The 26,350-nt window shown below is 37.3% G+C and overlaps 1 protein-coding gene across 11 annotated transcripts in view; it reads right to left on the reverse strand.

Moving 5' to 3' along the window:
- Positions 1–26,350, reverse strand: part of ADAM22 (ADAM metallopeptidase domain 22) — a 262,714-nt gene that overhangs the window by 108,793 nt on the left and 127,571 nt on the right. For all 11 annotated transcript variants that reach the window (XM_025378403.1, XM_025378401.1, XM_025378400.1 and 8 more), the window contains one exon: positions 12,560–12,626. In XM_025378403.1, the coding sequence (XP_025234188.1) occupies positions 12,560–12,626 (67 nt within the window). The remainder of the gene's footprint in view (positions 1–12,559; positions 12,627–26,350) is intronic.

The raw sequence follows: 26,350 nt of genomic DNA on the forward strand, positions 1-26,350 counted from the left end.
TGGGTAGAAGCCACCAAAGACTTCTCCAGAAATTCTTTACAAATTGCCACTTTACCTCAACAGTGCTATCAGAACTAATATTTACGGAGAATTTCCCACACGCAAAGCTCTGAGCTACATGTTTGTCTTGTTTAACAGGTGAGGAAAATGAAGTATAGGAGGCATAAGTAAATTGTCTAAGGACACACGTATATTAACTGGCAAAGTCAGGATTTGAGTTTAGGTCCTTCTAGCCCTCACAATATTCACAGTCCCTAAGCTTTACTGTCCTCAAACCACAGATCTGTCCTGGAATTAGAAATTTTACCATTTGTTAACACGATTCAAGAAGTTTATTTTTTTAATTTAATCAGATAGACAGCAGGACCTCAAGAAAATAGCACTTAGTCTGTCCAAAAATCTAATTGCTATGTGGAATACCTATTGACCCCACTCAGAATTACCAAAGCAACCACTCTGCCATCCACAGAGTCACAAAATCATTTCCAGATTTTCCAGAGAAGAGAAAACAAAGGCAAAAAGTAACCAATGTAGGAAGTCCAAAAACACTGTCAGTCTGATTTCCTTTACATTGAACCTGATATCCTCTGAGTTGAGGCTCTGGTCAAATACCATCCTCCTACTTTCATCCCTTTTCTTCCTGTGCCACTTGCTCCACCTCTTATTCTGTCCACTTTCTATGGTTTCTTTCTGACCCTTTCATGCACCAAGATCCTACATCAAGGCCTCTGGCCTTTGCACATGCTAATTCGACTGCATGAAAAGTTGTTCTGCTCCAATTTCATTCACCTGTTATCTTTTGAACTTTGGAATTAATATCATTTCCTCAAGAAAGTCTTCTCTGAGCAACCAGATGAGGTCAGGTGTCCCAGCAAGTACCCTCAGAGCAACATGTAATTCTTTTCAACACTTATTTCTATCATTGACAAAGACTTCTCAGTAGTTGTCTGCACCATGCCTGTCTTTTCCACTAAAGGACAAGCTTCATGAGGGCAAGAAATGCATCATCTGTTGTTTATAGCTATATCCCTGTCACTGGCCCATGGCAAGCACTCAACTCATATGTATTGAATAAATGAGGGTTGAGAACACACATTGAGTATCTGAGAATTTTGGCTTTTTTTCTATTCTGCTGTTAATCTCTCATGTCAGCTTTCTAGCCACTTAAACTCCACATGCCTGAGTTTTTATGAGTGGCTATGGGGAAAATCAAGTCCACCTGCTCTTTTTCTACCTCATAGGTGCAAAGAAAAGACTGTTGTGATAAAACATCAAATGTGGCCAGATGCAATGGCTCATGCCTGTAATCCCAACACTTTGGGAAACTGAGGCAGGCAGATCACTTGAATTCAAGACCAGCCTGGGTAACGTGGTGAAACCCTATCTCTACTAAAAATACAAAAATTAGTCAGGCATGGTGGCATGCACCTGTAGTCCCAGCTACTTGTAGGACTCAGGTGGCAAAATCACTTGAGCCTGGGACTCTGAGCTGCAGTGAGCCAAGACTGCGCCACTGCACTCTAGCCTGGGAGATCAAGTGAGACCCTGTCTCAAAACAAACAAACAACAAAAAAGAAAGAAAGAAAAAAAGAAAGAAAGAAAACAAAACAAAAAACATCAAATGTAGCCCTGATCGATTATCCTCCTTCAAAAAGGCTGTAAACACTCGAACTACTCAATACCAATAGTACATATTCTCTGGTCTTTATTATCTTTTCTGATTTTACAGTGGCCACACCTTATCCACTGGAAAGTAAGGTATTTTTATTAACGAATAGGAAAATAATTGTAGTTTATGACAACACCAAGGGAATAATTTGTGATTTTTTTTTTTGCTTCAAACCAGTTTAACGTCAAAAACAACATTTCTACTAATTTCTATTCAATTATAATTACTCTAATAGTTCATTCTGGTTTCAAAAAAAAATTGCAAGAGTAGATTTGGAAAAGGCATTATATAATGAAAAGGTTAGTTCTATAATTAGAATTAAAATAGTAAATTCTATTATAAAACAGCTAATTAGTTCCATACTTGGAAGTATCATCAGCTAGTGCTACTTTGATTTTTAAAAAAAAACTTATGTCTGAATATTTCTTTTAAGTTTATAGATAACATCTTGAACATTAACAGATGAAATAACTCTTTAGATACTTAATTGCAGGAAAAAAATCTTAACACCAGAAAGAAAATAAAGGACTTTCTACTCAAATAGGTTACAAACAGAGCTTAGGAACAGAACTCACGCTGACAGCAACTGTCACTTTTCATTTTTCCTTTCTCCCAGCACTAAGACACCTGACCTGTATAAACTGGCAATGGGCCAATATATTTTCTTTAGGATACAGAGTTAAGACCACTTGCAATCTTACCAATGCCATTAAGGCAGCTGATGCATTGTACATGATGACAGACCTACAGCAACCTTGCTTCAGTCCCAAGAGAAAGCAAAATTTACTTAATCCCCCCAATTTTTTTTCCTATAATGCAAAGAGAATTAAATCATGAAATCCGAGACCTTCCTGAAACCACACTGATTACAAGATGTCAGAGGAGCATATGTCTGCATAAGCCTGCCAGGGGGGAAATGCACACATTATCAAGCTCATCCAGAAGATACTAAATGATGTCTAGTGGCAGATAAAAAGTAAAGTTAGGAAACATACCTGGAATAACTGATGTTACATATGTGAGGAAGAAATAAACACTTTATCAGTTTGTTTGTTAAATTTGTGTAGCTCTTTTACTCTCTTCCAGCTTGTGGGCTGTGTATGTTGTGGAACGGAGGGTAAAAGAGGTAGGGGGATGGGTATTTTGAAGCACTTTGGCAAAGATACAACCAAATATCTTCTAGTCTCTTGGCAGGCTAATGGTATGTTTCAGCTTAGTTATTCTTGCCCATAAAACTTCACATTTACTCCAGATGCAGATAAATTTACACATAGGCATAAGATGGGCATAAAAACTGAGCCATGTGTTTGCCATGTGCAAGTCAGCAACATATTTCAAACTATAACTATTTAGAAGCGATGATGCTCCCCTGTGCTGAACAATACACAATCCAACTTCTATGAAGAACAAAGAAGGACTAAAACTGAACTCCAAAATGCAATAGTTTTAAAAAAGAGGGGGGCGGGGAATCTTTAGAAGACATTTGGTCTTTGGAATAAAGAAAATTTTATACTGGAATAATTGGGACTCACCTGAACTAAAACATCTTCAATTTTGGCCTATTAAAACAACTACTAAAAGAGACAGTAAATTACAAATGGTAAATTGTAGAAGTGCTGTAATTAAAATATTTGCATTCTAAATCCTCTGCTATTATGATCATTTATTTCCATAGGGAGGATAAACTACAGCAGATTATAGCACACATTCGGGTGCCAGGCTTCCTTGCTTAAAATTCTTGGGCAAGTTGGTTAAACTTTCTGTGCCTTCATTTCCTCATCTGCAAAATGAGGATATCAGTGGTATTACTTGGGGATAAAATGACTTAACATATGTAAAACACTTAGACCGGCACCTAGCACATAGTAAATATCATATAAGTATTTGCTATTACTCCAGCTATTACCAGTAATTTTATTAATCCTAAATCCAGTTACTAGTATTGATCCCATCTGAATATCGTATGATTGAAAGACGTATAGATTGCATAAGACAGGAAATCCCTGGTGTTAAAGTGAGCACTTATAGGAATACATATTTATTTGTAAAAATGCAAAACTGTGACAATGATGTAAAACAGAAGTAAAACAAGTCATTATATTTTTTAATTCCATTACAATGAGTGTCATTAACTAAAAAGAATATCCCATCAGTAGCCTAAGTAAGCAAAATGAGTCTGGATTTGTAAGGAGAAAAGGTTAACTCTTCCAAATGACAAACAGTAAACCACTGGCAGCAGTTATTTGCCCCTAAGACTGAGTTAGGGAGCCTGAGTTAATAGACAGTATATGAAAGCATAATCTTTCTACAGGACAGCAGTATACAGTAATTATTAATCAATGAAACTAGCTCACTGTGACTTACATATACTAACCATCAAAACTGTAATATTTCCAGCTAAACTTTTGTTGAGTATTTAAAATACTTCTGTGAGAATATCACAGTTCTTGAATGAGTAACAGAAAATTAATGAGTCTTCCTCTGATATAATTCACTATTTAAAAATGAAAGTACTTAAAAATGGGCAGCAGCTCAAACCCACAGGAACCAAGGGACATGGTTTCCTGTGTTGGCCCTATTTACAATTATAGAGTCATCTCTACATCAGAAGATCCTAATATTGTTTCCCATAACCACCCTGAAATTCAATTCAATAATTTTTCATTAAATTAGTGTATGGTGAACCCTACTTATAGAATCATTTTTAGAAAGTTGAGCTCTTATTCTTGTAGGATCTTTATATCCTGAGGTTTTAAAAAAAATCATTTTATTTCAGTAATTAGGGGAGAATGACGTCATTAAAATATAATCGTGTTTAAAGCTAGCCTACCTACAGCTAACAACTAAATATTCATATTTGAGGATGTATTGACAAATATTTTTTAAAGTCATTTTAGTTTCATTACTAGTCAAACTGACACTACGTCATGGCTAAACTGTTTCAAGAGAATGGTCTTGAAAATAAATTTTTGCAAGTCATCTAATTTTAAAATCTGTGTATTTGTGGTTAACTTGGTTTTGATTAGCATGTTCATAGCTATAGCATCCAAAATTTCCTCTCCTGTCTGAGAGAACCTACGTGAGGTACCTGCATGCTCATGCCACAACCTGTAACACCTGCACCTGAAGTTTCTCTCTGTTCCACACCGAAACTTCTGCTCTCAGAGTTTAAGCTTAACAGTGAGAGTCCTTAACCTAAATCTCCCAGCAGGTGCAGCAAGGAAAACATAAAAACAGATTTTAATATACAGGTAGTCGCATCTGCCAGACAATCCTATCATTGCTTCATTAATTGTTTGTGATCATTTTAATCAACTGTATTTACACAAACACTGTTAAAGAATCTACGTTCCCTAGCAGACAAAATGGAGACCAAAACTCACTTAAGTTTATGGTATGTGAACTATATCTCAATATAGCTGTTCTTTTTAGAGAAAAAAAATTCCAATTACCATGGCAGCAGGAGACCCTTCAATGAATGAAGGCCCTCAATTGATACTCTGCCCATCAGCCAGCCCTTAAAATGCACATCACTGAGCTTGTTTACTTGGAGAGAAGCCTCCCTATCTCCACAGAGCCAAGGAAAATGCCTGAAACTTGGATTTGAAATTTGGTGACAAAATTAGGAGCTTAAGTGACAACTTCTATAAATAGATCTGTTCCAAAAGGAAAAACGTCATTTCTAAAGCCATCTTCCTAAGCCATGTGACTTAATTACTGTCTAGGTGACTAAGTATTATCCAAGAGTTTCTGGAGAAGCTACTAAAGTGAGAATTCAAGACAGAAAGCTTGTTTCTCAAATGCAAGCGAAAGCTGTAAATAAGGAAGGCACTTTGGAAGAGAAATGCTGTTGCTGGGTTGTTCTACTGGTAAAGAAAAATGAAAATGAGAGTAAAGGAAAAAGACTTAGTGTAGATTACTTGGCAACAGTGGCTGTTGCTTACATTTTATCTCAAAGACAGCATCCAAAACAAAAGATAACCTAAAAAGCTACTTGAAAAAACACACAAGTCTCTACTTCAGAAGATTCATCATTGATGCAATGGTATGGATAGCTCTGTACTAATAATGCATGCAGCAAAATTTACTGCACACCAAGGTCTGTTTTTTCTTTTTTTATTTAATTGCTTACTCTTCTTAATCTTATAGAAAGAGCCAAGATTCTGCATGGTAATGCAGTTTTAAGAATCAATAAGGAAATTTCATATCCAGTGTAAGCAAAAGCAAATTAACCCCTCTCTTCTGTTGCAATAGATATGAGCCACTTTGACAGTTTAGTATTTTGTGCTTCCCATGGCAAAAAAAGAAACAATTCAAGCAATTTTCTACTATTCAATTTGCATTGAAGTTGAAAAAAAAAAAATCTATGTCCCAAAACAGGATATGTTAAGTACTGTCATAAAAAAAAAAAAAGAAATGTAATGCAGTCACTAAACTATAACCTATATCGTATATAAACTAAACTCTGTCACTAATGACAAACTGAGAACATATTTCACTTAAGAAAGGAGTACACAGTGTTATATTGCACCATATACTTTTGGATCATTGTTGTTTTTACAAACAACACATTTTAAAAGGTATCTTAAGAAACACTATTTCTCTAACACATTGTGTACCTTTTGAGTTATTGTACAACTCATTGTACAAACTCGTTGTTAAGGATTAGGAATCTAATCCAAAGACAAGTTCGGAATGCTCATATGCAGTAGTTTAGAAATAACTTGAGCTAATAAAAATAGATATTCAGTGGCCATTACTTTTCACTATAATCATATGAGAACAATAATTTAACCAAAAACTACTATCAGAACTATGCTGATAGTCAGAATATGCCTGACTGTCATGATCTTTCATTAGTGATATAATAAATTATATCTCTACAAAGATGTCTACTTTTAGTTTTGGGCCACAAGAAAATCTGTTCCCTGCCCCATCTACGCACATTCCTGACATATATAAAGGATTTGCCATTCCTCTCTTAGTTTTCTAAAATTCATACTATGGTTATTTTCCTCATATGTTCATTCAAACAAAAATAAAACAAGCTTTGGCCTGGAGTGTGTCTTTACCATTCTTGCCCAAGGCAACTGATATTACAGAAAAACTACGCAAATGCATAACCGAATTTAAGAGGTATGCCTAAAGGGTCTTTATGTAAATCACCATTTCAGTTTAAGGATTAAAGACCATAAAGGAGAAATTGTTAGATACCAAAAATGAATTAGATATGTATACCATGTGTATAAATAAAATACATTTCAATTTTGATGTCTATCTTACTTTACATACTATAGAATGTACACCATACATTTGGTGTACATTCTATAGTATGTAAAATCTTATACATGTAAGAGTCAGCTCTGGAGTTACAAAATCTAGATTCAAATTGCAGCTTTATTACTCCTTACTATGTTACTTTCCCAAGTTGTATAACTTCTCTGTGTCTCATTTCTGTAAATTAGGATAATAGTTATAATCACAGGTTGTCTGAGGATTGAATGGTACATACAAATTCATGTGACTATCACATCATACAGTAAAAGTTATTACTGTAATAAATAGTTACTACTGTTAGTATTATAATACTGATTAACTAAAGCCTATATAACTATTCATTTCAATTAGCCCCATATATTAGCAGCTTTCTGTTTCAAGACAAAAAAAGCTATAAAGCAGCAAACTGCATGGCTAAGACTCTGTTGCCACTACTCATCAATTCCAATGTCCTTTGTCTTATGAATCCAGAACCATGGTTCTCCATAATCAGAATTAAAGTTGTATTCCCAAGGTATTCTGATTAGTTGAGGCTTTACTTTAAAATTATTTTAGAAACCCATGTCAATCACATAAAAGTTTTCCCTAAACAGATGTGTAAATTCATAATTTAAATTTTTTTTTTTTTTTTTTTTTTTTTTTTTTTTGAGACGGAGTCTCACTCTGTCACCCAGGCTGGAGTGCAGTGGCAGGATCTTGGCTCACCGCAAGCTCTGCCTCCCGGGTTCACGCCATTCTCCCGTCTCAGCCTCCCAAGTAGCTGGGACTACAGGCGCCTGACACCACGTCCAGCTATTTTTTTGTATTTTTTACTATAGACAGGGTTTCACCATGTTAGCCAGGATGGTCTCAATCTCTCAACCTTGTGATCTACCCACCTCGGCCTCCCAAAGTGCTGGGATTACAGGCATGAGCTACCGTGCCTGGCAATAATTTAATTTTTAAATGGATTGAAAATAAATGTAAGTGAAAGACTAATATGTCTCATTAAAGGAACACAAAGTATCTTTCTTTTCTTGCATAAAGACTTTATCTTTGTAACCTTTGAAAAAAAATTCTTTTGAAGTTTTAATACAACTTATATATCAGAATTAGGCACAGCTATGTGAACAAGATAAACTAATTTCAATGAGGCTGATGATGTCCCTGCAGATAACACAAATCATTATGTTAAGGAACAATCACCAAAATGTGTTTGTTTTTACACTAAACACAAAATTGCAATCAACATCAAAATCCAGATTGTAGGAAATTACATAAGATAAACAATCTGGTTTCTTCAACAAATAAATTGCGAGGGGAAACAAAAGAGAAAGATAATGTTTTTAAAATTATTATTTTATTTTATTTTATTTTTGAGACAGAGTTTTGCTCTGTCACCCAGGCTGGAGTGCAGTGGCACAATCTCAGCTCACTGCAACCTCTGCCTCCTGGGTTCAAGTGATTCTCCTGCCTCAGCCTCCCAAGTAGCTGGGATTATAGGTGTGTGCCATCACACCCAGCTAATTTTTTGTATTTTTAGTAGAGACGGGGTTTCACCATGTTAGCCAGGATGGTCTTGATCTCCTGATGTCATGATCCACCTGCCTTGGCCTCCCAAAGTGCTGAAATTACAGGTGTGAGCCACTGCACCCAGCCAAAAATTATTTTTAAAACCTACACAGCCAAAATTAAACTACAGGGGTACATGCTTTGGTGATAAAACTATGAACAAAAGCAAGGAAGGGATTACGATAAAAGTCAGGATAATGTTTACAAATCTTACAAGAGGAGGATGAAAAGGGCTTGGGTTTGGGATGCAGCAAACAAACAGCTGGCCACGCTCTATTTCTTGAACTGAATGGTCATTATAAAAGCATTTGCCTTTAGTATTTCATCAACCCATACATTGTTTTATGTGAATTTCTGTGTCTGTTGTATATTTTACCACTGGATAGGTTTTTAAAAATAAAATTGCAATCTAAAAGATTTACCATGACTTTTTTGTTGTTGTTTAAGACAGTCTCTTGCTATGTTGCCCAGGCTGGCCTTGAACTCTTGAGGTCAAATGATCCTCCCGCCTTAGCCTCCTGGGTAGCTGCAAACAGGCATGACACTGCATCCAGCTCTTTTCTAAAAATGTTTTCTCCTGAAACATTTATTCCTTTACCAAAAGTTCAAAGACACCTGAGCACAGCCATTTATTGACTGGTTTCTAGCCGTTGTTAAGTTTGGAATAATACTTTAATTTTAAATTTGCATCCTTAGGATACATATGGCCATGCTTGTGCCAATTAACACAAGAAGCTCTTAGAGTTTAGCTTTGATTTCACATTTCCTTTCATTTACCTCAGTCCCAAGAGAAAAGTCAACTTTAAGAAAAAACCAAAAACTTACAGGGCTCTTAAGGAAGGTGTTATATAGGTGGATTGTGTTCCCCTAAAAAGCATACGTTAAAGTCCTAACCCCTAATACCTCAGAATATAACTGTATGTAGAGACAGGGTCTCTAAAGAGGTAATGCAGTTAAAACAGGGTTATTAGGGTGGGCCCTAGTTCAATAGGAATGATGTTCTCACGAGAAGAGATTAGGATGCAGATACACACAGAGGGAAAGCCATGTAATGACACAGGAAGAAAACCATGTACGAACCAAGGAGAGAGGCCTCAGAAGAAACCAACACTGTCAACATCTTGATCTTGGACTTCCAGCTTCCAGAATTGAGAGAACAGTCTGTGGTACTTTGTTATGGTAGCTTTAGCAAACTAATATGGAAGGTAAAGGAGTAGTAAAAGTTTTGGGAGTTCCTTTTAAAAAGGTACTGCAGGGAAGGAAAAAATATAAAATGCTACAACTTTGATTTATAATGTATTAATGAGTCATTAATAAAGAAAATAGACTGCTATCAGATTTCATGTAAAAAGAAATATCCCAAAGAGCTAAGCACAGAGGTCGAGACAGGAGGGAACCTGCAGAGAAATAATTGGCTACTGACTTTGGATTGATGGGCAGGATTCAGCACTTTCAATGTGGTTCCTGATAAAACCCAGAGGAGAATTTTGAGTTAGATTTTTAAATGGAGTGGAAACAAATGGAGGTGACAGGTGAGACCAAAGTGGTTTTCTTAAAGGGAAAAAGAAACAACCTCTGGCCCTTCAGTCTGGACAAAGTTTGTATTTATCATTTCCCTAGTATGATAGGCTTAGGGGTTAGAAAAACCATCAACAAAGAAACTGCAATTCTCAGGTTGGAAAATCAGCAAAGACTGTGCGGCAAAGTCAGTGCTTCATGTGTTATGTGTACCCATGGAGCCTTAAGATCCCAGAGTAGAGTGCACTTTGCTGATTAGATACAAGTTTTCTGAAAAAGGATATTACCATAGACAGAGCAGAGAGCTATCTGCTGGGTCCACCCTCCACGCTCCTATTTGCATTTCATCATTCCACTGACAGACACAGACGGAAACAGATAGTGAAAGGCCTGTTTCCTTTCCTCTTTAATTTAACAAGGGAATAAGAGATACTCTACATCAGAAAAACATTATCATAGAAAATAGAGAAGTGAAGCCAAATGAACAGGGATGGGAATAAAAGGACCTGCAGATTCTATCCCTAGGTAATTTTTTTCCCCAACTATAAACAAAATGGCTCCATTCTCCCATGTTATATCTAGAAAAATCCTGATATCCCTTCTGTAGGGAGGCAGTAATATAAATTAATCCACCATTCAATTCACCAATCTTTAGTTTAGGATAACTTTCTGGAGAGACAGGCATAATTATTACATGTAGATTGCTTACAGGAGTTACCAGATTTTAAGTCTTTATGAATTAGAAATGTATAGGTATACAGGATGTATTTATTGACAAAGTGTCCTAATGTCTGGAATTTGCTTTAAAATACTACACACATACACACACACAAAAAAAAAAAATAAAAAGAGAAAAAAAAGATAGTCAAAGTGTTGATAACTGTTGATGCTGGATGATGGGAATGAGGGGATTCATTATAGCATTCTTTTCACTTCGAAATATGTTTAAACTTTTCCACAATAAAAAGTTTTCTTTTAGTTTACATATATATAATTGAAAAACTCAATTCTCTTCAGATTGTCATTTGAATAGGACGATATAATTTATTTTGGTTACTGATAACAGTTTAGTTTGAATAAAAAGCTTTACAACAGTAATATATGTACATAAAAAACTGAACAAAGGCTTTATGGGAAAATAACTTGGCAAATGTTTACAAAATACAGAAGCAAGCAGATACAATATTGTAGCTATATATGATACTATGTAAATATCTATGTATATATACAACTGTGTGCATATGACAAAAAAACTCAAAGAAATAACAAAATGAAAACATTTATCTCTCAGTGATGAGTTTAAGGATGAGTTTTCCTTTTTTGTTCTACTTTTCTCTGTTTACAAGTTTCCTAAAATGAGCATGTATCTAATTTGTAATTAGAAAAAGGAAATGAATGTGAACAAGTAGGTTATAATTCAGATAAAGTAGAGTAGATAGTCTGAACACTATGCAGAAGAAAATAAACACTTGGCCAAAAGTCACTATACTCAACATTGAGCAGAAGGAAGCCCTACACTCGGGTGGCTTTTGTTTTCATATGCTCTCAGATTACACCATCTGCAGATCTGGGGGGAAAACCCCACATTCTTATGCCTCTAGCTGGTGGAGGCTTTTATTTTTGTGTTAATATTTTCACAGTTTACTTGTCATAACCAGTATCCTGAGATTTCTGTCTCCAGGTATTTTCAACTCCTTGATCTCCTGTAGATCTAACAATTTTACATTTTACTGGTGGAGGTGTGGGGTGCTGTGGGGTGGGGCCGGGTTAGGGGGCGGCGGGGGTGGGAATCTTTCACAACTGAATGCAAAGGCAAACACCTACCCTGGACCCAAGTTTTCACCTCTTGGTTCTCAGTGGTAACCCTAAAGGCAAATTTCAAAAACTATCTTCAGTGACATAATCCAAGAAAGAACTATAGGTTGGCATAAAAGTCACTGGGGTTTCCTAGGCATGGTGGCTCATGCCTGTAATTCCAGCACTTTGGGAGGCCAAGGTGGGCGGATCGCCTGAGTTCGAGACCAGCCTGGCCAACACGGTGAAACCCTCTCTCTACTAAAAAACAAAAATTAGCCGGATGTGGTGGCAGGCACCTGTAATCCCAGCTACTTGGGAGACCGAAGCAGGAGAATCACTTGAACCCGGGAGGCAGAGGTTGCAGTGAGCCGAGATCGTGCCATTGCACTCCAGCTGGGAGACAAGAGTGAGACTTTGTCTCGAAAAAAAAAAAAAGTCATTAGGGTTTTTGCCATTAAAAATAACGACAAAAACCACAAGGACTTTTGCACTAACCTAGTACTTGCAGGTATAGCAATCCTATAAAACCTAAGTCTAACAATTCCTACAGTACCCTAAAAATTCTTTTTCTGATAACTAAAAGTAAAGTTTCATTTTTCCAAAGTGGGTGATAAAACTTTAGATTATAAATTATTTTTAAAACCCCCAAAACTGTACATTAGAAATATCATTGAAAATTAAAATCATAATCAGTAGTATTAAAAGATTCTCAATAAATTTCCCCACAAGTAGGAAAATTTCACTTACTTTAACTTCCACAGTCTTGCCTCCATGTTCAATGTGTCTCTCTACGTATTCAGAGGACAGCAAATCACTGCAACAACAAAAATAAATGATGATTAAACAGGATCCCAAAAATGTAAAACATGAAAATCAGGATCAAGTTTACACATATCGGCTTTAACAATTCTTTAAACCCCCCCAAATCAACACTTTATAGGTCTCTCTCTCTCTCTCACACACACACACACACACACACACCCACACACACCCCCACACACCCACACACACACCCCCAGTATTTCTAAAAGAATGTAAGGTTGAACTGCCTACACCACCTGTCACTCCATTGATGAGCACAGCTGATTCTGCTGAACCAGCCAGTAATTCCAGGAAACTACTGTAAGCACATCATTGTTTTTAAGACATATTGTTCTTAATTTTTTACTTTAACTTTTTATCAAACAGTTTTAATTGCATATTATGCCTTACCATTTCTTTATGTGTTATATGTGATATTTTCATCTGACAAAACGTTAGTTTCCATCACAAAAGTAAAAAAAGGCAAAGAAAGTTAAAAGAAATGAAATGGAATATATACCATCAACATTTGAAAACAATTCTTTTTTGAAATCTATCCTAAACAACATTTACTTGTTTCTATAATATTAAATATGCTTCTCTTTAATTTCGTATATGTGAAAAACTTTCCCTTTTAATGGAGGGGTCTCAAGACACAACTTCCATAAAATATCTTTAATCTTTTAAAGCACTAAAATATAAATAAAACTATCATTAATAAATTTTTTAAAATGCATGAAGCTATAAATTTCCAGTGTTGCTCTATTAATAGACATTGAGCCAACTAAGTCCTTAAGTGAACTGAAGATCATCAAACAAAAACTGTTCCAATCATTTCAAAATGTGCATTTTTGAGCACAGAGGTTCATCATAAGCACCATGCCTACAATTGCTTTAAATGTAAACAGAACGATCAAACAAGCATTACATTAATGCCGGCACCATAATCTTGTACTATCTGATGCTTATATTACTATTTAGGAAACTTGTAATTATAGTCTAAGTCAATGCTTCATTTATCTTTAGAATAGATGTTCTTAATGACTTCATGTGAAAATCAGCTAGCATGCTCTCAGCTGCAAGCTGTAAAAACACAACAAAAAGTATATTAAACAATGAGGACATTTATCACGTTATTTCTTCTTTGAAATTCCAGGACTAGTATAATGTAAATTTGCTTTTGAGGATGTTTAGTTCTATTTGATAAATAAATTTGAGGTTTATAAAATAGAGGCAAAACATTTTAAGACATTTTAAGTACATACTTTGCTAGTAAGACATGAGCAGAATTCACCAATGTATAAAGTATTAAAAAGAAGACTGTGTATGTGTTACACGCTGACAGAAAGACCTTCAAGATCAAGAAATGTCAATTATTCTTGAAGCATACGAGTAATAAATGTTCATGATATATTAAATACATAAGAGGCACTAAATATCCAGGATACACTAAATATACATATTCACTTAATATTCATGAGGGGGTTTCTCAGCTTCGACACAACCGATACTTTGGGCCAGATAATTCTTTGTCTTGGGAGGCTGTCTTGTTCACTATAGCACACTTAGCATCCCTGGATTCTACCTAATAGATGCCGGTAGCATCTCTTACATATACCAGTCATGACAATCAAAAATGTCTCCAGACATTGCTAAATGGACACTGGGGGACAAAAATCACCCTTGGTTAACAACAACTGCTGATACTCTTTTCTGCCCCATTTGTTATCTGTCCAATAAACACAACAGAACTCATGATTGTTTGTGAAGCTAACTGGCAACCCACAGCCACTGACCAGGCATACTTGTCCCAGTATCTCTCAGACACTTGAGCAGGTGTTATTAGCTTGGGACAACTGCTATCTTTGAGGCTTGCCCAAACCTCAACTCTGGTCCTTGTAACCACAACATCAGCGGGGAAGGCATATGCAGATGTATGAACATGAACACTAGGTACCCCAGGATTAGCTGGCATGGCCCCTCTACCCTACTTGCCCCTAACCCAGGTATGCCAACCTAATAATCTTTCCTCTTGCCTCTCACTGTACACTTTAAATCAATTTAGTGAATTATGTGATATGAGGATTGGAATGTAGTCTGTGGGAGCTTTTGGTTCCCTCACCTCTAGGATAGCTCACCTTGTAGCATACTTGGAGGCTACAATTGCATCCAAGTAATCTTCCCACCTGACATCAGGGCAGTTCCAGGGTTGGTTCATGTGGTGGCTCATTAATGAGATGAGGGGTGTTTACAACTTTCTGCTCTGCCATCGGCATGGTAGCTGGGACTCTCTTAACTGGCTCCTCTCATGACCCTGACATGACGGCTGCAATTCTCAGCATCTTATAAAAACTACATTATTCCAAGATTAAAAAAAGAAAAAAGCCTTGTATTTATTTTTTAAAGTGAACAAGCCCTTTCAAAAATAGCTCTTAGCATTCATCTTCTCAAGTATCTTTTGCCAGAATTACATTATATGGCCACTCCTAAACCAATCCTTTGACAAGAACATTTGTCTGTGAACATTCAAGATTGTCCTGCCAGGCCTCCCTTGACCATCACGATTCTTTACAGAGAACTGAACAATATTGGTGGAAAGGAGAGTGGTGAAGAAAGTACCTGTTGTACATCCAACTGAAAATTGTCTTTTTTTTTGTCTTCATGAGTATATTATATATTTCACAAATTTCCAAGGGTTTATAACAAAAATGTGAAATTACACGGGAAAGACCTGCCTCAGGCAAAACTGGTAATTGCTCCAGCATCTGCATCACACCCTGTTACCCAAAACAGGAGAGATACTAGCCAGGTATTTGCAAAGGACTGTCCTCCAACCTTGCGATCAGTCTTAAAAACTTCCCCAGAAGTAGGAGGGAAACATTATCATACAGAGGCATGTTTATCAGCAGAGCCAGCAAGGTGCCCTCTCCTGGGAATCTGAACTTGTCAATTCAGAAAAAAATCATTCAGCTGATGAAGGAAAGAGAAACAGAAGTCAAAGGTAAGCTGACATTTAAAAGAAACTGAGCTGTAGGGCGGTGAATACCAGAGTGAAAGCCCCAAATCCCCACTGCTGAAGTCCCTGAATGCAGAACACCTTATCCCTACGCTAGGTATCTTTGGGATCCTTGCTCTATCACTGTCACATGAGTCAAACCCCACTACTGGAGCCAGCATGAGTGAAATCAAAATCACCTAAGTCAAATATTCCTCAGAGGAATACTAGCTGTGGTGTAGAAATAGTAGAAGTAATAATAATAAAAAAAATTTAAAAACAACTTTTGAGTCCTCCAGGTTTTCAAATTTCAAGGGAACATTTCCCTTTGAATTATAAAATCTAGGCATTAAGAGAATATGAGTCACTGCATGAATGTAATTACAGCAAAGAAAAGCCCTCTGCTGAGGAATTATGCAGCTATTTCAATCAAGCCTCTATATACAAGTATTGCTGGAAAGCGCTCCATGTAATTTTAAACCAAAAACAGCTCATGCAATTTGGTTTTGTCTGTTTGCATATTGTGAAAGTTGGCTAAGTATTGTTATTTTAATGATTAGGGTGAGAAACCTTAAACCTAAAAGTTTCACTTTTCCCTCTACTAAAGTTAGAACCTAAGTAAATTTTCTTGAAGCTTCCTGAAGTAGAGATAATCAAATTACCTTATTTTTCTCAGAACATCATCGTTTATCATTATATAGGGATCTACTTAAATCATTTTAAGTGTAGGAAAATGGAAGACCTCCTTAACATAAAGGAAATTTTATATTAATGTAAATGGGTCAGGTAGAATTGACTCCATGCTAATAGCTTAATAATGATGTGTGAATGCTTGTTTGTGAACTCTGAAAAAGTAAAAATCATTTTCAACCAATTTCTAAAGGCCACTCATTCTCTAAAGGAAGTAAGTAGATGTTTTTAAAATTAGAAATGTTTTCTGAGGCCTTTTTTCATTTGCATGCCATAATAAGCCTAAAAAAGCAAAACAAATATAATGTAAACATTTTCAGTCATAATAATGATTATCCTTTGTCTAGTGGGCAACTGTCATGAATCAAAGACAGCTGGTATAGTATTATACAAAGGTTTGGGAGCTAAAAACAAAAACAAATATTTTAATTTTCCATCCAAGCTCTGCCATTTACTAACTGTGTACCCTTGGCCAAGTTGCTTAATCTTGATCAACATAATTTGCTTCTGTTTAAAATGGAGACCGTAAAAAAAAAAAAAAAAACACTTCGTAAAGCTGGTATGGTATTAAACTAGAACACAGATGAAATGCATCTCAAATCCTGATTTCAATCATTCACATACCCTATTCACCATGTCATATCTATTTATCTTTCTCTAGAACTGTCTCTCATTGTTTTGGGACTTAAAACCGTTGAGCCACTTTTTCACTCTCCTCACCTCCTTCTTGTCTACTTAATCCAGTTTATATTCCATGATCTGTCCTGATAAATTACCTCCCTGCACACACTCTAAACTAATTTACCCCTTTTTCCACTGTACTGCTTGACCAAACCTCAATCACAGTAAAACTCCTTCTACTAGTCAAAGTCTGACTCCAAGAAGCAGAACATATTGAATGTTCATAGGCTGGTTTAGGATCACAGTTGTCAAATGGTCCCGCATCACAACACTGCCCTTAAGTCCACTACACTTTCCCGGTCAATTTACTCTGAGAAGACCCTTCTAAATCTCTCTCCTCACATCTCCAATGTGCTCCCTCATTATTACTCCCTTCAGATAACCTCACTTCTGTATTCACTGAAAAAATGAAAAAGGATTACCTCATCTTTCCAATTACCAGCACCCCTGCTCCTGAACCAGTCTCTACTAGGATGTCAAACAGGCATCTCGAATTCAACATGTCAATGCACAACTCTCTCAGTCAAATCCAGACATTCAATTCTACGTTCAAAATGTATCCTAGCAACAACTTGATGTGAAAAAAAAAAAAAAACTGGAGACATTCCCTTAACCAAGTGATCACAGTTAACATAACCAGTAACAGAAAAAAAAAAAAAAAATCATGTGCTTCTGAAGTGATGCTTGCATAAGAAGCAAACAAATGAACAAAGAAACTTGAATGTGCAATAGATTTTCAAAGAAACAGCCTCAGAGCAAAGATCTAATCCAAGGTGCTGCCAGTAAGATGTAACCTCAAGGTCAAGAGTAAGTCAAGGGTGTAGTTTTAAAACCCTTTGTTAAAACTCAGAAAGACTAAAGGCTGTTTCGCCTTGACCAAATCATCTGTGTGAAAGAGTTTCGAAGACTATTAAAGGCCTCAGCTAGACAAAAGAGTTTCTAAGAATCTCGTAGGTTCTCATAGACATTGTCACCTAAACAAAAAGGCTAGTATGAATCTTCAGGGCATTGTCCCACAGCATCTTAACTCACAGTAGAGAGGGGCCTATCTCAAAAAGATCTGTCGATGTGGATTTGTCTAATGGGGTAAATGCCAATGAGATTCACATGAAACCTATGAAGTTCTTAAGAGAATTATATCACTAGAATCACACCAGCTTGTACCAAAATGGACAGTCAGTTCAAACTTTTTATAACCAGGAAACAGACCTAGAAAGATAGTTAGCATAAGCCCAGCATATTTCTTAAAAAAATAAATAAATGTTGACTCAGAGGGTGAACCCAAGAACCGCAAAGGACTGCCCCCAGGAAGCAAAGCAGAGCCTTAATCAACATACATTCCCTTCTGCCAAAGCAGGAAAAACCAGTGACATACCTGATTCAATATCAGAAACTCAGTGGACCAGTGACTGCTAAGTAGCTATATCCCACTTTTTGAACAGGAGTGTCTACTGCAGTCATCCTGCCCCATCTACCCTGTATTTTAGGTTATCTTTTTGGTTCAAGGGTCTACACCTGGGCTACCTCACCTAAGACGACCTATCTACACCTGGACCTGATTCAGATGATGAGAACCTGAACCTTGCATTCGAGCCTGATACTATAATGGAATAAGATTTTTCAGGGGTCTCTGGAGGAATGCAATGCATTCTGCATATGTGATAAATACAAATAATTTGTGGCCAAAGGACAAACTGGTTGATTAAAGAAGGCTACAAATTGTCACTCTTCTAATGGCAAAATGGAAATAATTTCTTTTTCCCTTGAATGTGAGCTGGCCCTGTGAAAAATATGAGACAGAAGTGATATTGTGTGTCTTGGTCCGTTTTGTGCTGCTGTAACAGAATATCACAGACTAGGTAATGTATATAGGACAGAAATATATTGGCTCACAGTTCCAGAGGCTGGGAAGTCCAATATCAAGGTGCCAGCAACTTGTGAGGGCCCTTTTGCTGTGTCACCATATGGTAGAAGGAGAGAAGGGAAGAGGGAAAGAAGAAGGAGAGAAGGAGAGAGAAGGAAGAGGAGAGAAGGAGAAAGGAAGGGAGGAAGGAGACAGAGAGAAGACAGGGAAAGAGGTAGGGAGAGGGAGGAGGAGGGAGGGAAGGTAAGGGAAGGCAAGAGAGGGTGAGAGCGAGCCAGAGACACAGAGGGAGAGCACTCACAGAAGCAAGAGGAAATCAAACTCGCCCTTCTATAAGGCAGCAATGCCAGGACTGTGAGTGCAGCCAGCCCTCATGGCCTAATCAATCACCTTTAAAAGGTCCCACCTCTTCGCACTGTTACAATGGCAATTAAATTTCAACATGTGATTTAGAGGTGACAAACATTCAAATTACAGCTCTGTGTAACATCTGAGATCTGCAGATTCCATTTTCATGCATGTAGAATTCTCCTTTGAATCCAGCCACCATGCTGTCAGGAAGCCCAAGCAACCACATAAAAAGACCATGTGGAGGAGAATCATGTCCCTAGCTAACAGACCCAGTGAATTCCAAGCCAACACTGACAACAATTTCCAACCATGTGATTGAGGCAAGTCTGCATCTTCCAGATATAATAGTATCCCAGCTGACACTACATAAAGCATATCTGCCCAGCTGACCTACAGAATTGTGCAAAACAATACACACCGTAAAGATTATAATATACTATAACAAGCTGACTATGCCTTCTTATTCTAACATTCAGTGATTGTTATGCTGCCCCAAATAACTGTGTTTTCCTTACAGCAGTCACCAAATATTAAATGTAACTTACTTTGGACAATATAAAAGAATCATAAGACTTCAAATATGATTATAGTCCAACCAGTGAAAATAAGAAAAGCCCACAGATCATGGGTCACAATCAAAAATCAAAGACTTCATAAAGTCTTTAAACTATGGAAAGCTCTCCAGAAGAACAGAACTGGAAACACAGAAGCTTTAAGGATCTAAATTTCATTATTTCATTTAAGAGGAATAACAAATTATGAACTTAGAAAGGTTTTTTAAAGAAAACATTCTTCTCATTCTCTACATTCTATGAATCCCTCCCCAACACCTCCATTTCACCTTCTTTATTTTCTTACTTTCTCTAGCCATGTACCAACCCTCCAGATCCTTTTGATATATTAGAGAATCCTCACTATAGAAAATGAACAAATATCACTGAGAATTAACCATCCATTCCTCAGCTTTTTTTAAAGTGCCAAAACTGTTATCTATATGCTCAGCATGTAATAAGTGGTATTTAAAACGTTTATGTTGTTTAAACTAAATTAAAAGGAAACTACAAAAGGGAATTAAAAGTTTATTCAATATCTGATTTTTGGATGAATGTTTCACTTTATTACTTTTCCAATTTGTAAATATAATTCCGTTTTTGCTTATGCACATAAAATAAATATTCTGTGTACCCTTGTGTCTAAAGGTGAGGCTATTTTTGTTACATTCTATTGAGGAAGTCACAATCTGATGAAAATTCTCAGGGAGCTTTAAATGTGTATGCTAGGGCTAGGGCACTTAACAATAAATGTGATTAAGTAAAAGTTGAGCCTGGCACTATCATGAATGTTAGCTCTTATTTATAGAATCCTGTTCCTAGTAAAGCAAAGTTTTCTAAGCCTAGCGTTGCAGCAGAATCAGATTAAAAAAAAAAAAATACCTAGACTCCCTCAGATCTACCAAATCAGAATCTCCTAGGTTTATTCTGTTATAAAGAAAAGTTATCAAGACACGAAAGTTTAATCAAATTAACAGTCTACAAATATGCTAGTAAAAGTCTATTAACATATAATGGCCTGTTGGCATAGCTGATCATTGTAGCTCAATACCACTTTAAAAGCCAAGGTACCAGGGAACATACTACACCAAGGCAATTAAAATGAGCCCCTGGTGAATCTTCTTGCAAATAATCAACAGAGGGAGACATGTTCCTCTTCATTATAGCCAAGTAAAGGACTAATGTTTTATAGTTTTTTAAGGGTAAAATTGCCAGACTTACTTCAAATTTACTTAGACTTCTTATGAGTACCCTAGAAATGGAGATTTTGGGCACTTAAAAAAAAGATGAATTATTGGGCATAGTTCAAATAAATTATATTCCTTAAAGATTCTAATTCTTATAATATTTTTATAATATTAATCACTTGAAAATAAGATCCCATCTAATCTGGTTTTCACCACACCACTTCACCAAACCTGTACTCTCACGGTCACTAATTAGCTATCTCTATATCATTAAATCTAACAGTTAATTCTCAGTCTTAATCTTACTTGATGTATAAGCAGCATTTGACACAGCTGATCACCCCTCCTCTTGGAAATATTTCCTTCAGCTTCCTACCAGGAACCACACAGTCCTGGTTTTTCTCCTTTTTCTTGCTGCTGCTTCTGTCTCCTTTGTCGGTTTCTTCTCATCACTACAGTTCCTAAACACTGGAATACCCCCAGGGATCAGTACTTGATCCTCCTCTTTTCTTCTGACGCTCTCTTTCTTGGTGATTTCATCTAATGTTTTCTCTTAATTAACAATTATATGCCGATGTCTCTTAGATTTATATCTCCAGCTTAGAATTCTCCTCTGAACACTGGAATTATATATTCAACTCCCTCTCTCTCTATATATATATATATGTGTATATATATATATATATCTTACTTATTAAATAAGCATCACACTTAACATGTCCAAACTTGGGCTCCTGATCTTGCTTGACCAACACGATTCTCCTATAATCTTCCCAGCTTCTTAAATGGCAACTTAAATTTTCCAATTACCCTGGCCAAAAATCATAGAGTCATCATTGACTCTTTAATCTCTTACAAATCACATATGCAACTGATCATATGTGATCATATGACAAAATATTGAAAATTTTGTCAATAGCGTTTTCCAAAAAATTTCCAGCATATGAACATTTCCATTGCTACCACCCTGGTCTGAGCCACGACGCTATCTTGCCTGGAATACTGCAAGGCTTAAGATCTATTCTATTAACCTATCAACACTTCGCTTACTATCCATGTGAAGAATATAACAATCCCATCATTAGTAAGAACACAGAGTAATAGACATTATTATCCACGTTAATGATAGTCAAATACTGTCCTCTTGATAAAGCAATTTTTCAAAACAGGAAAAGTCTTAAACTTCTAATATTCTTTGTACATAAGAATCTAATGAAGAAAATAACTCTAAATATAGGAAACATTTTATGGAATTAAAAAAATAATATCAGAAAACCTAGTGTTGACAAGGCTGTGAGCACAGAGTTTTGTAGAATTTTCACGGAGGGAAATTTGACAATACATATTAAATGTAAACCTTTTGAACCTGGAATTCTGTTTCTAAGAATTTAAGGAATAATTCGGAATAATTTTAAGAGAGATTTTTAGCTGTAAATATTTTCAATACATTATCATTGTGAAACACTGAAAAATTTTAAAGCAATTTAAAAAATAAGATCCCAAAATTTACAATCAAATACTCTGCTGACACTACCATGACATAGAAGATATCAAAAGGTGGTCATAGCATCTACAAGAAAAGTTCTACATTCTGCAAAACAAATAAAAAATATATATTGTCAAGAAAAAAGACAAGAAGCAGGAGCGGAGCAAGATGGCCGAATAGGAGCAGCTCCAGTCTCCAACTCCCAGCGCGAGCGACACAGAAGATCGGTGATTTCTGCATTTTCAACTGAGGTACTGGGTTCATCTCACTGGGGAGTGCCGGACGATCGGTGCTGGTCAGCTGCTGCAGCCCGACCAGCGAGAGCTGAAGCAGGGCGAGGCATCGCCTCACCTGGGAAGCGCAAGGGGGAAGGGAATCCCTTTTCCTAGCCAGGGGAACTGAGACACACAACACCTGGAAAATCGGGTAACTCCCACCCCAATATTGCGCTTTAAGCAAACAGGCACACCAGGAGATCATATCCCACACCTGGCCGGGAGGGTCCCACGCCCACGGAGCCTCCCTCATTGCTAGCACAGCAGTCTGTGGTCTACGGGCAAGGCAGCAGCGAGGCTGGGGGAGGGGCGCCCGCCATTGCTGAGGCTTAAGTAGGTAAACAAAGCTGCTGGGAAGCTCCAACTGGGTGGAGCTCACAGCAGCTCAAGGAAACCTGCCTGTCTCTGTAGACTCCACCTCTGGGGACAGGGCACAGCTACACAACAACAACAACAACAACAACAACAACAAAGCAGCAGAAACCTCTGCAGACGCAAACGACTCTGTCTGACAGCTTTGAAGAGAGCAGTGGATCTCCCAACACGGAGGTTGAGATCTGAGAAGGGACAGACTGCCTGCTCAAGTGGGTCCCTGACCCCTGAGTAGCCTAACTGGGAGACATCCCCCACTAGGGGCAGTCTGACACCCCACACCTCACAGGGTGGAGTACGCCCCTGAGAGGAAGCTTCCAAAGCAAGAATCAGACAGGTACACTCGCTGTTCAGAAATATTCTATCTTCTGCAGCCTCTGCTGCTGATACCCAGGCAAACAGGGTCTGGAGTGGACCTCAAGCAATCTCCAACAGACCTACAGCTGAGGGTCCTGACTGGTAGAAGGAAAACTATCAAACAGGAAGGACACCTACACCAAAACCCCATCAGTACATCACCATCATCAAAGACCAGAGGCAGATAAAACCACAAAGATGGGGAAAAAGCAGGGCAGAAAAGCTGGAAATTCAAAAAATAAGAGCACATCTCCCCCGGCAAAGGAGCGCAGCTCATCGCCAGCAACGGATCAAAGCTGGACGGAGAATGACTTTGACGAGATGAGAGAAGAAGGCTTCAGTCCATCAAATTTCTCAGAGCTAAAGGAGGAATTACGTACCCAGCGCAAAGAAACTAAAAATCTTGAAAAAAAAGTGGAAGAATTGACGGCTAGACTAATTAATGCAGAGAAGGTCATAAACGAAATGAAAGAGATGAAAACCATGACACGAGAAATACATGACAAATGCACAAGCTTCACTAACCGACTCGATCAACTGGAAGAAAGAGTATCAGCGATTGAGGATCAAATGAATGAAATGAAGCGAGAAGATAAACCAAAAGAAAAAAGAAGAAAAACACAAAGCCTGCAAGAAGTATGGGATTATGTAAAAAGACCAAATCTACGTCTGATTGGGGTGCCTGAAAGTGAGGGGGAAAATGGAACCAAGTTGGAAAACACTCTTCAGGATATCATCCAGGAGAACTTCCCCAACCTAGTAGGGCAGGCCAACATTCAAATCCAGGAAATACAGAGAACGCCACAAAGATACTCCTCGAGAAGAGCAACTCCAAGACACATAATTGCCAGATTCACCAAAGTTGAAATGAAGGAAAAAATCTTAAGGGCAGCCAGAGAGAAAGGTCGGGTTACCCACAAAGGGAAGCCCATCAGACTCACAGCAGATCTCTCGGCAGAAACTCTACAAGCCAGAAGAGAGTGGGGGCCAGTATTCAACATTCTTAAAGAAAAGAATTTTCAACCCAGAATTTCATATCCAGCCAAACTAAGTTTCATAAGTGAAGGAGAAATAAAATCCTTTACAGATAAGCAAATGCTTAGAGATTTTGTCACCACCAGGCCTGCCTTACAAGAGACCCTGAAGGAAGCACTCAACATGGAAAGGAACAACCGGTACCAGCCATTGCAAAAACATGCCAAAATGTAAAGACCATCGAGGCTAGGAAGAAACTGCATCAACTAACGAGCAAAATAACCAGTTAATATCATAATGGCAGGATCAAGTTCACACATAACAATCTTAACCTTAAATGTAAATAGACTAAATGCTCCAATTAAAAGACACAGACTGGCAAACTGGATAAAGAGTCAAGACCCATCAGTCTGCTGTATTCAGGAGACCCATCTCACACGCAGAGACATACATAGGCTCAAAATAAAGGGATGGAGGAAGATTTACCAAGCAAATGGAGAACAAAAAAAAGCAGGGGTTGCAATACTAGTCTCTGATAAAACAGACTTTAAACCATCAAAGATCAAAAGAGACAAAGAAGGCCATTACATAATGGTAAAGGGATCAATTCAACAGGAAGAGCTAACTATCCTAAATATATATGCACCCAATACAGGAGCACCCAGATTCATAAAGCAAGTCCTTAGAGACTTACAAAGAGACTTAGACTCCCATACAATAATAATGGGAGACTTCAACACTCCACTGTCAACATTAGACAGATCAACAAGACAGAAAGTTAACAAGGATATCCAGGAATTGAACTCATCTCTGCAACAAGCAGACCTAATAGACATCTATAGAACTCTCCACCCCAAATCAACAGAATATACATTCTTCTCAGCACCACATCGTACTTACTCCAAAATTGACCATATAATTGGAAGTAAAGCACTCCTCAGCAAATGTACAAGAACAGAAATTATAACAAACTGTCTCTCAGACCACAGTGCAATCAAACTAGAACTCAGGACTAAGAAACTCAATCAAAACCGCTCCACTACATGGAAACTGAACAACCTGCTCCTGAATGACTACTGGGTACATAACGAAATGAAGGCAGAAATAAAGATGTTCTTTGAAACCAATGAGAACAAAGATACAACATACCAGAATCTCTGGGACACATTTAAAGCAGTGTGTAGAGGGAAATTTATAGCACTAAATGCCCACAAGAGAAAGCAGGAAAGATCAAAAATTGACACTCTAACATCGCAATTAAAAGAACTAGAGAAGCAAGAGCAAACACATTCGAAAGCTAGCAGAAGGCAAGAAATAACTAAGATCAGAGCAGAACTGAAGGAGATAGAGACACAAAAAACCCTCCAAAAAATCAATGAATCCAGGAGTTGGTTTTTTTGAAAAGATCAACAAAATTGACAGACCACTAGCAAGACTAATAAAGAAGAAAAGAGAGAAGAATCAAATCGACGCAATTAAAAATGATAAAGGGGATATCACCACCGACCCCACAGAAATACAAACTACCATCAGAGAATACTATAAACACCTCTACGCAAATAAACTGGAAAACCTAGAAGAAATGGATAATTTCCTGGACACTTACACTCTCCCAAGACTAAACCAGGAAGAGGTTGAATCCCTGAATAGACCAATAGTAGGCTCTGAAATTGAGGCAATAATTAATAGCCTACCAACCAAAAAAAGTCCAGGACCAGATGGATTCACAGCTGAATTCTACCAGAGGTATAAGGAGGAGTTGGTACCATTCCTTCTGAAACTATTCCAATCAATAGAAAAAGAGGGAATCCTCCCTAACTCATTTTATGAGGCCAACATCATCCTGATACCAAAGCCTGGCAGAGACACAACAAAAAAAGAGAATTTTAGACCAATATCCCTGATGAACATCGATGCAAAAATCCTCAATAAAATACTGGCAAACCGGATTCA

The sequence above is a fragment of the Theropithecus gelada genome, chromosome 3, assembly GCF_003255815.1.
Source record: "Theropithecus gelada isolate Dixy chromosome 3, Tgel_1.0, whole genome shotgun sequence".
In the NCBI taxonomy this organism is placed as follows: domain Eukaryota; kingdom Metazoa; phylum Chordata; class Mammalia; order Primates; family Cercopithecidae; genus Theropithecus; species Theropithecus gelada.